General features: G+C 50.3%; 2 protein-coding genes across 2 annotated transcripts in view; one reads left to right on the top strand and one right to left on the bottom strand.

The window, feature by feature from the left end:
- The window catches only part of LOC147646533 (serine/threonine-protein kinase pim-1-like), a 31,892-nt gene extending 31,240 nt beyond the window's left edge, over positions 1-652 (bottom strand). The window contains exon 1 of the mRNA XM_086873311.1: positions 626-652. Within this exon, the coding sequence (XP_086729437.1) occupies positions 626-652 (27 nt within the window). The remainder of the gene's footprint in view (positions 1-625) is intronic.
- A 4,334-nt stretch (positions 653-4,986) lies between these two features.
- Positions 4,987-12,421, top strand: LOC147646534 (serine/threonine-protein kinase pim-1-like). Its single transcript, XM_086873372.1, has 9 exons — positions 4,987-5,309; positions 5,420-5,470; positions 5,675-6,041; positions 6,676-6,852; positions 7,109-7,256; positions 7,446-7,665; positions 8,212-8,346; positions 8,633-11,310; positions 11,364-12,421. Exons 3-5 carry the CDS (start codon positions 5,786-5,788, stop codon positions 7,213-7,215), a joined length of 540 nt encoding a protein of 179 aa, XP_086729498.1. The 5' UTR covers positions 4,987-5,309; positions 5,420-5,470; positions 5,675-5,785; the 3' UTR covers positions 7,216-7,256; positions 7,446-7,665; positions 8,212-8,346; positions 8,633-11,310; positions 11,364-12,421.
- The last annotated feature ends 3,010 nt before the right edge of the window (positions 12,422-15,431 follow it).

A 15,431-nucleotide genomic window follows, 5' to 3' on the forward strand; every position in this document is an offset into this window, starting at 1 on the left:
CCATTGTGACACTGTGGGGCACCATGAAATAAACAAAGCATTGTGATACTGAGGGGCCTCATGGAACCAGTGAGACCATTGTGGTCCCCACAGAACCAAGAGGACCATTGGGATACTGTGGGGCCTCGTGAAACCAAGAGGCCTTTGTGACACTGCAGGGCTGCATGGAACCAAAGGTCCAGGGTGACACTGTGGAGCCAGAGGAGACCTTTGTGACACTGCAAACCGCCAAGGTCCATTGTGACATTTCAGGCCTCATGGAACAGAGGAGTCACGTGACATTGAGGGGCCTGTGGAACCACAGAGACCATTGTGACACTGCAAGGCCTCATGGAATCGCTGGGACCATTGTGACACTGCAGGGCCTGATGGATCCTGAGGCCATTGTGACACTGTGGTACTCCATGGAATCAAGAGTCCACTGTGACACTGCAGGTCTTCTTATAATCAGTGCTCCACTATGACACTGCTGGATCCCATGGAATCACAGCACCATTATGACACTCCAGGGCCCCATGGAAGTAAGGGTCCATTGTGACTCTATGGGGCTTCATAAAATCAAGGGAACACAGAACAAGTCTGGCTGGTTTGGCCTCCCAGGGGCCTCCTGACTGGTACAACTGACCTTGACATGTTGAGGGTCTCTTCTCATCGGCTACTGAAACACTGGGCAAGGCCCTGTGAGTTCCTTCCTATGGGAAAGAGCTGTCCTGCTTCTCCAAGCATCCATGGCCAAAATTTGGATTCCACCTCCAATATTCCCTATATCCAAAGCCTGCTCCCAGACAAAATCTGCCATTACTGACAAGTTGGGCTGGCTTTGGCCTCCTGATGTCCAGCTCTCACCTGCCTTCCAAACCCTGGGTCTCTGTGCTTTCCTTCCTATGGAAAAGAATTGTCCTTCTCAGCCAGGTGCCCATGACCAAAATTGGGATTTCACCTCCAGCTTTGCCTGTTGTGAGAGACTGGAGGAGATTGTTGGCTGGAAACATTTTGTGTTTCAAAGGGGAGGAAGGGTCAGGCCCAGCCTTGTCCTGCCCTGTAACCCCAGCACTGCACTGCCCTGTAACCCCAATCCCCCCAGAGCCTCTATCCCAGCCCTGCAGTGTCTGCCAGTCCCTGGCACACCAAAGGCAATGCTCCACACCCACCTCTGGAGCCCCCTGCCCAGCTCCTGAGTGACCAAATGACCAGAAATCCCACCTGGGGAATGGGCCAGGAAGACCAAGGGGTATTTAAGGCTGAGCACAAGGCAAGCACACATCTTGACCCCGCCTCCTCTTGGGATTTCTATCTGAACATTGCTGGAATCCAGGAGTTGTGTTGGGGGTTAGGTGTCCTTTTTTTTTCTGGCTTGCCGGTGGAATTTTTACCCATTAGTTGTGGGGACAACCTAACTGTGAGTACTTAGTGGGTGCTCGACAAAGGACAAAGAGTGGCTGGGCCCAGGCAGGGGAAGGGGGCAGGAAAGGAGGGTGGGGACAGTTTTTAGCTGGCTTTCTTCGGCTTCGGGGAAAGACAATTTTTTTTCCTGGGTCGCGGAGCTGCTGCGGTAGAGAGAAGGGAATTTCGCCATCACCCAGATGGAGCTGCTGCTGCTTCTCCTTCTCCCCTCTTTGTTGGTGGCCTCGCACCCCCTGTCCTGCCGGGACGTGTGGCAGTGCCAGGCACCGCCGCGGAGCTGCTGATCCACCTCAGCCACCGGCCCAGGATCTCAGCTCATCCCTGCTGTTCCAGCTGAGTGTTCCTCAGAGCCCTGCAGGAGCACCGGGACTGCCTGCCCGAGGGGTTTGTGAAACAAAGCCTCTCCTCCATCCCGTCTCAGCCGAGAAAGCTGTCACGGGGCCCCTGGTTCTGTTTTCTTGTTAATGCTGTAGTTATTGTTGTTTGTTTGCCTGGTTATACTAGTAAAGAACTGTTATTCCTACCCCCAGATCTCTGCCTAAAGGCACCTTGATTTAAAAACTATATTAATTTGGAGGGAGGGGGTCTACATTCTTTCATTCCAAGGGAGGCTCCAGCTCTCCCTAGCAGACACCTGTCATCTAGAAATGAGACAAAATCTCCTCAATATCCTACAAATTTAAAAAAAAATCCCAAACAATTCCCTAAATCTTCTTAAAACCCTATCAAACTCCAGAAAAATCCCCCGAAATCTCCACAAATATCCACACAATTGAAGAAAAATCCCTCAAAATTCTTAAATTCTCCTCAAAATCTCTGAAAATTATGGAAAAATCCCAAAAAATTATTTAAACTTCTGCAAAATCCCACAAAACTAAAAAAATAAAAAATAAAAAATACACACAATTGCAAAAACAAAAACAAAAAATCCCTGAATCTTCCCAAAACCCTACCAAATTCCACAAATGTCTCACAAAATCTCCTGAATATCCCACAAAATTCAAGAAAAATCCCACAAAATCGCAGAGAAATCCCACCAATTTGCAGAAATCTTCTCCAAACCCCACCAAATTCCAGAAACATCCCAACAAAACCGCCACAAAGTTCCACAAAATCTAAGAAACATCCCTCACAATTCTTCAAGTTTCCTCCAAATCCCACAAAATTAAGAAAAATCTCACCAAACTGCGGAAATCTTCTCAAAACCCCACCAAATTCCAGTAACATCCCACAAAATCCCCAGAAATTTCCACAAAATCTAAGAAAATACCTCAAAATTCTTCAAGTCTCCTCAAAATCCCTCAAGATTCCAGAATGATCCCACAAAATTATTTAAACTTTTGCAAAATCCCATAAAACTCAAAAAAATCCCATGAAATTGCAAAAAATTAAAAAAAAATCCCTCAATCTTCTTAAACCCCCAACAAATTCCAGAAACATCCCACAAAATATCCTCAAATTTCCACTAAATTTCACAAAAATCCTACAAAATTCCTGAAACATCCCACCAAATTCCAGAAAAGTCCCACAAAATTATTTAATCTACATTTGCCTTGGCAATTGTAGATCCCAGCTGCTCTTGCCCCTCTTCTGTTTGCCACTTGAATTTTAGCAGTACAGCTGCAATTGCCTCTTTCAATCAGTGCTACCCACTGTGCTTTTGTCACAGGGAGCTCAGGATTTTTGTTTCAGCCATCATGATCAGTAGAGATCAAAATGCTCCCAAGTCCCTGAGCACTAAGTCGAGGGGAATTAAAGCCACACAGGTCACATTTGCAGTGCTCAAACACAGCCCTGTTGCTGCTGCTGCTGCTGAAATAGAATCAACTGACAGAGGCCATCACAGAAATTGCCTCTGCAGTGGCAAATAAAATGAAAAAATCCACCAGGAGAAAGAAAAACCAGAACTTCCCAACTCGTTTCATTGTTTCTTCTGAGCAGCAGCAGAAAAAGGAACAGGGCACCTTTCAGGCAGCTCCACAAGCTCAGGGTTCTCATTTCCTGGGGAATCTGAGATGCAATTGGCCTTGTTAAAAGGATAAAAGCAAAGGGAATGAATTGGGAATTATTAAGAAAAAATGACCCTTCTTACACACAAAGTTCACCAAGTCATTCCCTGCATTTCTCCTTTTCACATTCTTTCTCTCACCCACTGAGAGGTCCAGCTTATCATGTTCTGCTGCTTATCATCAACTGATTGTGCTCTTGATTTCTCCCAGTGCAAGAGATGTAGAATCATCTCAACTGAACACAGAAACAAACTCCCTCTGTCAGCCCATCTTCATGTTCCAGATCACTTTCCAGATGTCCATGGGGCTGTTGGAATGATGAGCTCTCCACTGCTGGCTGCAGGCTCTGGAGATTCTTTCTCCACATTCAGCCAGGCTTGTATTCCCCAACAATTCCTGGTAGCCCATCATGTTTTCTTTGGGTAGAAGAGGAACAATGAAAACCTCACCAATGGCACAACTCCCCTGTGCACAAGGAAAAGAAAGAACAAGTTGTCAAGTTCTTCAAACATTTGTCCTGCTTTGCTGCAAGAGTTGTGCTGCACTCACAGTGTGGGGAGCCAAGAGAAGCTGCAGCTGGGGGCACATCTTGTGACAGGAGCTGCGCCTTGTTCTCCAGGACAGGTTTTTGGAAAGAACAGACGGGACTGGGGAGAAGATTCTGGGAAAATTGAAACAGCTTTTTTAAGAAATGAAAATAAAATCAAAAGAAGCAACCAATAAGTTTTTCTCTATTTTTCTCTATTTATTTTTATGTTTCCCTTTTCCATCTTGCACTGTTTCTCCATCCCATTCATTCCAAATGGCTCTCACCTCTAAGATCTGAGACTTGGCAAGTTTTAGACACTGTAAAATACCCTGAGCTATAGCCAGTTTGCCTTGCCCTGTTTTCCTTGGAAAGCAATGCTGGAGACACAAGTGCAGTGCTTGGCTCAGGTACAAATTCTGCATTCAGGGAATGTGCTCAGACGGTGTCTGAGCCTCAGCAGGGACAAGGCACAGCAGCAGCCAAGGGCATTGCTGTGCCCCTGTGCAGGAGTCCAGACTCTGGCTCTTGGCTCAGCAGGGCAAAGTTGCCGTGTTTGGCCAGGCTCAGGGGCTGCCCGGGGAGCGCGGGGCTCGGGGCGGGGCCGAGCGGGCAACGGACAAACGGACACGGGGACAAACGGCCCCGGTGCTTCAGTTGCAGCGGCAGCGGCGGCAGCGGCAGCAGCAGCGAAAGCAGAGAATTAATCGATTTCTGTCTCTCCTCTCCCTCTCCCACTGTCCCGCATCCTCTCCTGATCTCCCTTTTCCTGTGTCCCCTTCTTTTCCAGTTTCCCTCTCCCCGTGCCCACCCGGGCCATGCCGCCAGCCCGCCCCCGGCCCCGGGCGGGGCTGCCCCGGCCCCGTCCCCGTCCCCGTCCCCGGCCGTCCCTCCGCGGTCTCACCTCCGCCCAGCTCTGGCTGTGCTGGCTCTGGCTGTGCTGGGCGGGCATCATTGCCTGGGGCTGGGGCGGCATCGCTGCCCTTTGGCTCCGCCTGGCCCGACCCCGACCCCGACCCCGGCCCCGGCCTCGGCCCCGGCCCCGGCCCCGGCCCCGGCCCCGGCTCCTCCCGGGGCCCGCGGAGGACACAGGCGGTGCGGCCGCTGCCGCCGCCTCCGCTGCGGCTTCCCCGGCCCGAGCTCCGCCGCTGTCGCGTTCCAATGAGGGAACGCCTGCGGGTGCCCGGCCCGGGGAGCTCGGGGAGCGCTCGGGGGCCGTTCCTGGCCCCGGGCCGAGCACTGACGGCCGCGTCTCTTCCCCAGGGAAGGCGCAGCAGGCCCTGCAGCAGCGCTACCGAGTGGGTTCACTGCTGGGGCGCGGCGGCTTTGGCAGAGTTTTTGCGGCCACTCGGCTCTCGGACGGACTCCCGGTGAGCAGAGGGGCCGGCGGCGGGCGGAGGAGGAGGAGGGGGCGGAGGAGGAGGATGGGGCTGGACACGGTGGGCGGTGAGCTGAATCCGCTGTTCCCTTTGGCTTGCAGGTGGCCATCAAAAAGGTGCCACGGAACCGCGTCCGGCACTGGGGCGAGCTGGTGAGTGAGCGGGGCCAGCGGCAGAAGCCGGGCCGTGCCGGGCGGGGATGAGCCGGGGCCCGGCAGGGTGGGAGCCGCCAGGACACCTGGAGGGAGAGCGGGCGTGGGGCCAGGGGAGGGCACAGAGCATCCCGGCCTGGCTGAGGGCTCCCCGAGCCCTGGCACGGCCTCAGCCCCACTGACGGCACCGTGCTCCTCCCGCAGCCCGACGGCACCAGCGCACCCCTGGAGATAGTGCTGCTGGACAAGGTGTCCACAGGCTTCCCCGGTGTGGTGCAGCTGCTGGAATGGTTTCAGCTCCCCAACACCATCGTGATGGTGCTGGAGCGCCCGGAGCGGTGTCAGGACCTGCGACGTTTCATTCGGGCACGGAGGTTCCTGTCCGAGGAAGAGGCGCGGGAGCTGTTCCAGCAGGTGCTGGCGGCCGTGCGGCACTGCACCAGCTGCGGGGTCCTGCACCGAGATATCAAACCTGAGAACGTCTTGGTAGACCTGGACACCAGCCAGGCAAAACTGATTGACTTCGGCTGTGGCACCTACCTGCAGGACACAGCCTACACTCAATTTGCAGGTGAGCCCACACAGGGGTGGTGATCCTGGTCCTGGCATCTCCTGGCCCAACCTGGGTGTGGCAGGAGGGATTCTCCCTTTTGCTGCCAGTCACAGCACTGAGTCTTCAGCCAAGTTGCTTTTGAGCAGAGCTGGGTGGGGACCCATCTTCCATCCTTGCTGGCAGCCTTTGCCTGCCACTCTGCCCAGGACTGGGGCTGGGGCTGGGGCAGCCAGCCTGACAAAATCCCCATGGTTGGGGGTAGCAGAGAGGGGGAGCCAGAACCTGTTCACCTGCTGGTTTGGTGTTCAGGTGAGAATGGGCTTGGACTGCTCTGCTCACCTGGTTTGCCTTGGTTCAAGATATTTTTTGGGCAATGCCAGCAGGGAGGATGTGGGTATGGTTTTTCCCCAGCACTGAGTGGGTATTTCCCTTTGTGTGTCATGGTCGGGCCTTGCCAGGGTTTCTGCTGCCCTCTTCCAGCACCAGTGGCTTCTTTTCCAACCCCAAGTTTGTACCCAAGTCCCAGGTGCTGGCGAGAGGGCAGCTGGTCACCCCGTGTGCCACTGGGGCAGCCCCCACATGCCCAGGGATGCTGGGGCCAGGCTCTGGGAGCAGCAGCATCCCCCTGATGAGCTCCATCCATATTCCATAGGAACACCATCATACAGCCCCCCGGAATGGAACGACTTCGGCTGGTACCATGGCGAGGCAGCGACCGTCTGGTCCCTGGGCATCCTGCTGCACGAGATGGTCTGCGGGGAGCACCCTTTCAGGAGGGGCAGGAACATCAGATGGGGCCAGCTCCCGCTGCCACAACGGCTCTCCCAAGGTGGATCCTCATCTCTGGGCACGGGGGGAACACCAGTGCTGGGAGACAGCAGCGGGCTCGTGAGCATCCCGCTCTGGCAGCTGCTGAGGAGGTGGCACATGTCCTGCTCTCCTGCTCTCCTCCAAAACAAAGAATTGATGGGAAAGTTTAGGCCCAGCTCTGAGCACATCCAGCGTGGCCTGGGCACGGGAATAGTGGGGCAAAGCAGACAGGAGCCTTCTCCAACTGACCAGTGGTTTGTGGTTTCTCTCCCCAGACTGCCAGATTCTGATCAGGTGGTGTTTATCCCTGAACTCCTTGGACAGGCCCTCATTAGAAGACCTGTCCTGTGATCCCTGGATGCAGGATATTCATCAGCCCTAGAAGAAGGGAGAGAGCCACAGGCACAGTGATGCAGGGACCTGGTAAGTTACAGCTCCACGCATGCCCTGGCAATCAGCAGCAAAGAAACCCAGACTTTTTTGTCCTGCCTGTGTCACTGCACTGGGGTCATCAAATGGGAACACACAGCCCTTGTGCTGGAGCTGAGCTGCTCTGCCCAGCACTGGTGGGCACCATCTGAGCTGGTTTTGCCTGTCCTGCTTCACTGACAGCCGGGCCCTGGGCAGAACCCTGACAGCCTGGTGTCACCCCAGGGAAGAAGGAGCCCCTGGAGAAGCTGTACCAGGTGGGGCTGCTGCTGCTGCTGCTGGAGACATGGAGGACAGCAGCAAGGATGACAACCTCTTCCTCCACCTGGCCAGCGGGAGCTGGCGATGATGGACTTTGATTCTGGCACCTTCCTCAAAGCCAGGCTCCACAGTGAATTTTCAGGTAAGTCCAGACCCAGGGGGATGCTCCCAGATTTGTGCATTGGCTGGGAACCAAAGGTTTCCCCTTTGCTGGGGCAGATGCAACTGATTCCTCAGTGGCTGCCCAGCTGGTTTTTGGCAGGGCTGGGGGCGTGGGCTGGGGTGGTTACGAAATGGGAGTGGGATCCTGGCCCTGCCGACAGCCCCCAGCACCCACCGTGCCCCGGCTGGGGCTGGGGCAGCCAGCCCGACACAAACAAACCCCCATGGCAGGAGCACAGGTGGGACTCCAGAACCTGAGCACGGCTGCTTTGCTGTGCAGGCAAGGAAGGGCTTGGGCTGGTCCACTCCCCTGCTTTGCTTTGGGATCACCGTGATTTTGGGGGACAGTGCAGGGGGAAAGGGAGAAAGCATGGGCTTCCCTCACCCATGGGTGGGTTTTTCCCCAGAATGTAGGGGTTGGGCCTTCCTCAAGCTCCTGACAGAGATAAGATTTTTTACCATTTTTCTTGTTTCCCTTTTTTGTCTGTAACCTATTTTCATTAATTTGTTGTTTGTTTTTCTAAAGGAAGCGTTCCAGGTGGGGTCCAGTCTGGATCAGGAAGTGCTTGGGACCAGCTGTGGCGTGGATGGGCCGTGCCCTTGGAGAAGACTGAGGACATCGTTTGGGACCAGCTTTTCTTGTGGCAGCGGATGGTGTGAGGTGGGTCCTCATCTCCTTGGCATGGGTGGGACAAGAGCTTTTGGGAGATGGCAGCGGGCACAGGAGCATCCCGCTCTGGGCAGCTGCTGAGGGGCTGGATCTGCCGTGGCTGGCTGCAGGCTGGGCACATGTCCTGCCCTCCTGCTCTGCTCCCCAAGGCAGCAGTGATGGGCAGCTTTGGGCCCAGCTCTGAGCACGGCCAGCATGGCCTGGGCACCGCGGCTGGCTGGGACAAGGGGACAGGAGCCTTCAGCTGACGGGCGGTTTCTGCTTTCTCTCCTTGCAGCCGGGCTCTGCGGATGCTGAGGCTGCTCTGGGCTCTGCCAGGGCTCTGCTTGGCTCAGCACCGGGCCGGGATCAGCCAAAGAAGAAACGCTGTGACCTGCAGCAGAGACCTGAGCATTTTGGCAATGCAGCTCAAGTCTGCAGAGTGTCCACCTCCAAGGGAAAACATGACACCCCCCCAAAAATTAAACTTGTTCCATAACTTCTGAAATGAAATCCATCTGGGATGACCCCAAATGACATTTTTCATCTTGCTCAAGCTGTAGCTCAGCCCTTCTCTGAACAGTTCTCTCCCCCACCTGCCTTTTACTTCACAACTGCTCCCTCCTTTCCCCCAGTGAGTTCCCAGCCCATCACAGTCTCCATCACACTGCAGCCTTCCTTGATGCCCCTCTCCACGAGTAAGGCCAAGCCCCAGTCTCAGGGACTGTTGGGGGTTAGGTGTCCTTTTTTTTTTAGTTCTGGCTTGCCCGTGGAATTTTTACCCATTGGTTGGGGGGAAAACCTAACTGTGGGTACTTGGTGGGTGCTTGAAAAAAGACAAAGAGTTTGGCCGGGCTCAAGGAGGGAAGGGGACAGGAAAAAAAGGAGAGTGGGGACAGTTTGGCGAGCTTTCTTCAGTTTTGGAGAAGGACACTTTGGGTGCAGAGTTGTTGCGGTGGGGAGAAGGGAATTTCGCCATCACCCAGACGGAGCTGCTGCTGCTTTACCTCCTCCCCTCTTTGTTGGTGGCCTCGCACCCCCTGTCCTGCCGGGACGTGTGGCAGTGCCAGGCACTGCCGCGGAGCTGCTGATCCACCTCAGCCACCGGCCCAGGATCTCAGCTCGTCCCTGCTGTTCCAGCTGAGTGTTCCTCAGAGCCCTGCAGGAGCACCGGGACTGCCCGCCCGAGGGGGTTTGTGAAACAAAGCCTCTCCTCCATCCCATCTCAGCTGAGAAAGCTGTCATGGGCCCCCTGGTTCTGTTTTCTTGTTAATGCTGAAGTTATTGTTGTTTGTTTGCCTGCTTATACTAGTAAAGAACTGTTATTCCTACCCCCAGATCTCTGCCTAAAAGCCCCTTGATTTCAAAGTTATAATAATTGGGAGGGAGGGGGTCTACATTCTTTCATTCCAAGGGAGGCTCCTGCCCTCCCTAGCAGACACCTGTCTTCTAGATCCAAGACACTGGTTTTAGTCAGAAGCATCAGTGACGAGAAGTTGTATTTCTTTTGGTTTGGTCACATCTTTGTTCCTTCTCAGTATACAGGCTGGGCTGCGGGGTGTCCTCATTTGCTGCATTTTCTGAGTTCCTCTTGCATCCTTTGAGCACCAGATTGTGTCATCTGAGGATCCTTTGTGCTCCTTGGTTGTTGCAGTCCGCAACCTCAGGATCTCGTCCAGGGAAGCAGCAGGATTCTGGGGACCAGCATGGAGCACCAACGAGACAGGCCTTTGTTCATGAAGCCATTTATTCAGCACGAGAACAAACTCAGATCCAGAAGAAAGAACCACGAACAGAGGCCAAACAGGGGTTTTATGAGGGACAGAACTTTTGAGGGTCTCCACCCTTGAGGGTGGAGTTCAGGGTCAGGGACCACTAGAAACACAGCAAGGGAGAACCCCTCAGGGACTCAAATCCAATCAAAAGACCTGGGCTGCCCTTCACAAGGGGTTTGGGGTGGGACAGTGTAACTCTTTGTCTTCCTCGATGCATGTGGCCACACTTGGTGACCCAGGAGAACCTTCCAGGCGGTTTTTGGGGGAGCTGCTGCTGTGATGTCACAGGAACGTTGCCGTGTCCTTGTGGTGTTCCCGTTGCTGTGGGGCACAGAGGCCTCAGTGTCAGAGCGGCTCTGGGTGCCTGCTCATTGCCTGAGGATCCTCCTGCCCGAGGCATTCTCAGCAGCCAGCCCAGCCCCTGACGGGTGTCCTTCTGTCCTGGCAGGGGGACAGACAGTCTGCAGGTGTGTGCAGCACAGCCAAAATGATCCAGCAAGTGGTTGCTGCAGTTTGCACTCTGCACTCTGGGGCTTCTGATGGGTATTTTTTAACCCACTGGGCCCCTAAGTCGAGGATTTCCCCAGGTGCACCATATGTGCCTTTGGGATTGCTGTGGGCTTTCTGTTCTTCCTTTGGAACAGAGGTGATTTTGAAAGAAAATTGCCATTAAGATGCCATTTATTTGGGAAAGCTCCTGCCAACAACTTCTTTAAAAAGGGGTTGTTTTTGGCCAGCAGGGTGTGCACAGCATTTGGAATGGAGCCTGGGGGTATCTGTTCCTCAGAGAAGAGTCTGTGGCAGTGAACTCTGGCACTCCCTCTGTTTGCTGATCCAGCCAAAAACTGGACACAGCCTTGTATTTTGTGCTGTTCTCTTGCTTGCTGTGTGATCCAAAAGGACTGTGGCTCCAGGAGGGAAGTTGTGAAAGCAAAATGCTCTCTTGGCATTGACTTGTTGTGTGGGATTTTCCAGCAGAGGCAGCTTTTTCTCCTAACAGCATCTGGTTCAGGTGAAGGTCCCCTCACACATGGATACTGGGAAGCTCCGTCTTCAGTGAGCAGGAAAGGAACCTTTGGTGTTCAGAGATCCCAGCTGTTCCCTTTCAACACCATCATGAGCCCAGTAAGCTCCAGTATGATCCTTGTCACAGGGCAGCACTCCCAGGATGGTCCCAGTTGCCTCTGGCTAGATCAACCCAGTCAGTCCCAGTATGATGCCATTGGCTCCCAACGTGCTCCCAGTTGCTCCCAGTCACCCCCAGTATGGGGGATGATGTGCATGGTGTGTTCCCAGTCATTCTCAGATACTCCCAGCATGAGTCCAGTCACTCCCAGTATGATCCAAAATTGGATTGCTGGGAGGCCTCATGGAATCCTGGAGACCATTGTGACACTCTAGGGCCCCATGGAACCGTGGTGACACCAGGTTGGCTGGGAGTGTTGATGTGCTGCAGGGTAGGAGGGCTCTGCACAGGGAGCTGGACAGGCTGGATCCAGGGCCCAAATCCAACAAGGTGAGGTTTAACAAGTCCAAGTGCCGGGTCCTGCACTTTGGCCCCAACAACCCCTGCAGTGCTCCAGGCTGGGGACAGAGTGGCTGGACAGCAGCCAGGCAGAAAGGGAGCTGGGGCACTGATGGACAGCAGGCTGGGCATGAGCCAGCAGTGTGCCCAGGTGGCCAAGGAGGCCAATGGCTCCTGGCCTGGATCAGGAGCAGTGTGGCCAGCAGGAGCAGGGCAGGGATTCTTCCCCTGTGCTTGGCACTGGTTGGGCAGTACCTCGAGTGCTGTGTCCAGTTCTGGGCCCCCAATTTAGGAAGGCCATGGATGGGCTGGAGCGTGACCAGAGAAGGGCAACAAGGCTGGTGAGGGGTCTGGAGCACAAGTCCTGTAAGTGATAGTAAAAGGTCTCAAAATCTTAGAAAATTCGGGGACTTAGAAAGGAAGTTAGGTTTGGAAAGGCCTTGGAAAAGTAGGCCCTGGGAAATGTTAGGCCTTGTACTTGCTAAAGATCAGGTCAAACTGCACCTGTGTAGTCAGTAGATGTTCATGATACAATTGTTAGATATGATTGGATATAAATATTGTTTAAAGAACATGAGGAACAATGTGAGGGGGCATGGGGGTATCACGAGAAATCCATGCTTGGGTAAAAACAATGCTTACAATAGAACAATGTAAGTTTAGTAATTAATATGTGAGTTATATAATGATAGAGTATAAAACATGTTCAGTCCAAAACCAAGATGGGTCAGATTTGGGTATGTGTACCCCTGACACCCAGAGCTCTTAATAAAGCACCTGCATATGATCATTTGTGATTATGTCTGTTCCTGAATGCTAACCATTTCATCAGATTTTACTGGAATTTTGTGAGATATTTGTGGAATTTTATGGAATTTTTGTGGAATTTTGCAGGATATTGAGGGCATTTTGTGGGATGTTTCTGGAATTTGGTAGGATTTTGAAAATATTTAGGTTTTTTTTTAATTTTTCAGCAATTTTGTGAAATTATGCTGAAATTTAATGGGATTTTGAGAAAATTTAAGTAATTTTAAGGGATTTTTCTTGAATTTTCTGGGATTATCTTGAAATTTGAGGGATTTTTATTGAATTTTGTGGGATGTTGAGAAAATGTAAACATTTTTCTGGGATTTTTCTGGAATTTTGTGGGATTTTTTTGGAATGTTGTGGAATTCTCTGGACTTTTGTGGGATTTTGAAGAGACTTGAAAAATTTTGAGGGATTTTTCTGGGATTTTGTGGAAATTTGTTGAGATTTTGTAGAATGTTTCTAGAATATTGTGGGATTTTACAGGAATTTTGTGGGATATTGAGATTTTGTGGGATGTTTATGAAAATTTGTGAGATTTTGAAAAAATTTAAATAATTTTGTTAGATTTTTCTAAGACTTTGATGGGTTTTGAGGAGATATGAAGAATTTTGAGTTATTTTTCGAGACTGTGTGGAAATTTGTGGAGATTTTGTGGGATGTTTTGGGAATTTTGAGGGATTTTTCCTGGAAAATTTGTGGGATATTGAGGAGACTTGAAAAATTTTGAGGGGTTTTTCTTAAATATGGGGAATTTGAGGAGATTTTGTGGGATTTTTCTGGAATTTGGTAGGGTTTTGAGAAGATTTAGGGCGTTTTGTGGGATTTTTTCACTATTTTGTGATGCTTTTCAAGGATTTTGTGGGATTTTGAGAAAATTTAAAGAATTTTATGGGATGTTTCAGGATTTTTTTTTGGATATTGAGGAGACTTGATGAATTTTGAGGAATTTTTCCTAGATTGTATGGAAATTGGAAAAGATTTTGTGGGATGTTTCTGGAATTTGGTAGGGTTTTGAGAAGATTTAGGGAGTTTGTTGGTATGTTTCTGGAATTTTGTGGGATTTTTGTGGAATTTTGTGGGATTTTCATGGAATTTTGAAGGATTTTGAGGAGACATGAAGAATTTTGGGGGATTTTTCGTAGATTGTGTGGAAATTTGTAAAGATTTTGTGGGATGTTTGTGGAATTTGGTAGTGTTTTGAGAAGGTTTAGGGAATTTTGAGGGGTTTTCCACAATTTCGTGATGCTTTTCTGGAATTTTGTGGGATTTTGAGACATGTAAAGAATTTTGTGGGACGTTTCTGGAATTTTGTGCGGTTTTTTTGGAATGTTTTGGAATATTCTGGAATTTGGTGAGATTTTGTGGGTACTTGAAGAATTTTCCAAAGATTTCCTTAGATTGTGTTTAAATTTGTAAAGTTTCTGGAATATGGTAGGGTTTTGAGAAGATTTTTCTGGAATTTTGTGGGTTGTTTGTGGAATTTGGTAGGGTTTTGAGAAGATTTAGAGTTTGTTAGGATGATTGTGGTATTTTGTGGTATTTTTCTGGAATTTTGTGGGATTTTGAGATGACTTGAAGAATTTTGAGGGATTTTTCTTAGATTGTGTGGAAATTTGCAAATATTCTGTGGGATGTTTCTGGAATTTGGTAGGATATTGTGAAAATTAAGGGAAATTTGTGGGATATTTCTGAAATTTGTGGGGTTTTTCTGGAATTTTGTGGGATGTTTCTGGAATTTTTTTGGTTTTTTCTGGAATTTTGTCAAATTTTTGTGGAATTTTGTAGGAATTTTGTGGAATTTTGTAGGATTTTGAGATGACTTGAAGAATTTTGATGTATTTTTCTTAGATTTTGTGGACATCCGTAATGATTTTGTGGGATGTTTCTGGAATTTGGTGGGGTTTGGAGACAATTTAGGGAATTTTGTGGAATTTTGAGGGATTTTGATACGACTTGAAGAATTTTGAAAGATTTTTCTTAGATTGTGTGGAAATTGGAGGAGATTTTGTGGGACGTTTCTGGAATTTGGTAGGGTTTTAAGAAGATTTAGGGAATTTTTTGGGATGTTTCTGGAATTTTGTGTGATTTTTGTGGAATTTTGTGGGATATTGAGGAGACTTGAAGAATTTAGAGGGATTTTTCTCAGATTTTGTAGAAATTTGTGGAGATTTTGTGGGATGTTTCTGGATTTCGTAGGGTTTTGAGAAGTTTCAAGAAATTCTGTGGGGTTTTTTTTAATTTTGAGGGATTTTGAGGACATACGAACAATTTTGTGGGATTTTGGAGGTGCGCCTACAACTCCCGTGATGCTCCGCGGCACCTTTAAACCGTATTATACCGGCGCCTACAGCTCCCATCATCCCCCGCGGCCCAGAGATTCCCTGTTACAGCCCCCCGAGTGCCCGCTCGGACCCTGAAGGGTCCCCAGATTCCCCCCCCCCTTGACCCCCAAGTGTCCCCCTGACCCCGAATTGTCCCACAGAATCCCTAAATGCCCCTCCAAGTGCACACTCGATTCCCCTAAGTGTCCTCCAGACCCCCAGGTTCTCTCTAAATTCCCTCCCCAGACACAAAACTGCCCCAAATGTTCCCCAGAAAAGTCTCCATGGACCCCAAAGTGGCCCCTTTTATCCCGTCTGAGAATAATTTCAAAATTATGATTAACGGGCTAAAAATAGGAGTAATTGGCATAAAGAGGGAGAAATAGAGGTCAGTTAATTAATGAAGGGAATTGTGGTACTTAGAGCCAGAGAACAATAATGTTTTTTGTTCCTGAAAAGGTATCAATTCTTTTATATAAATGCAAAAATAAGGTTATAAGAATACAGAATAATATTACTATAAAAAGTAAAATTTTATTTTTATAAATTAATTAGATTTTAATGATAAACAAAAATTGATAAATGTTCTCAATGTTTTGGGATGTCAGTCCCAGGTGGGCGATGTCAGACATGCTGAGGCTCGGGGTGAGGAGCAGGTTGTCCAAA

Source organism: Cyanistes caeruleus, unplaced genomic scaffold (genome assembly GCF_971803275.1).
Source record: "Cyanistes caeruleus unplaced genomic scaffold, bCyaCae1.hap1.1 HAP1_SCAFFOLD_94, whole genome shotgun sequence".
Lineage (NCBI taxonomy): Eukaryota > Metazoa > Chordata > Aves > Passeriformes > Paridae > Cyanistes > Cyanistes caeruleus.

Bases quoted from the DNA above. Each gene is read 5' to 3' on its own strand.
- LOC147646534 (XM_086873372.1), top strand. From the start codon at position 5,786: ATGGTGCTGGAGCGCCCGGAGCGGTGTCAGGACCTGCGACGTTTCATT. The intron at 6,042-6,675 runs GTGAGCCCACAC...CATATTCCATAG, and splicing joins AGCCTACACTCAATTTGCAG to GAACACCATCATACAGCCCC. The intron at 6,853-7,108 runs GTGGATCCTCAT...TTCTCTCCCCAG, and splicing joins GCCACAACGGCTCTCCCAAG to ACTGCCAGATTCTGATCAGG.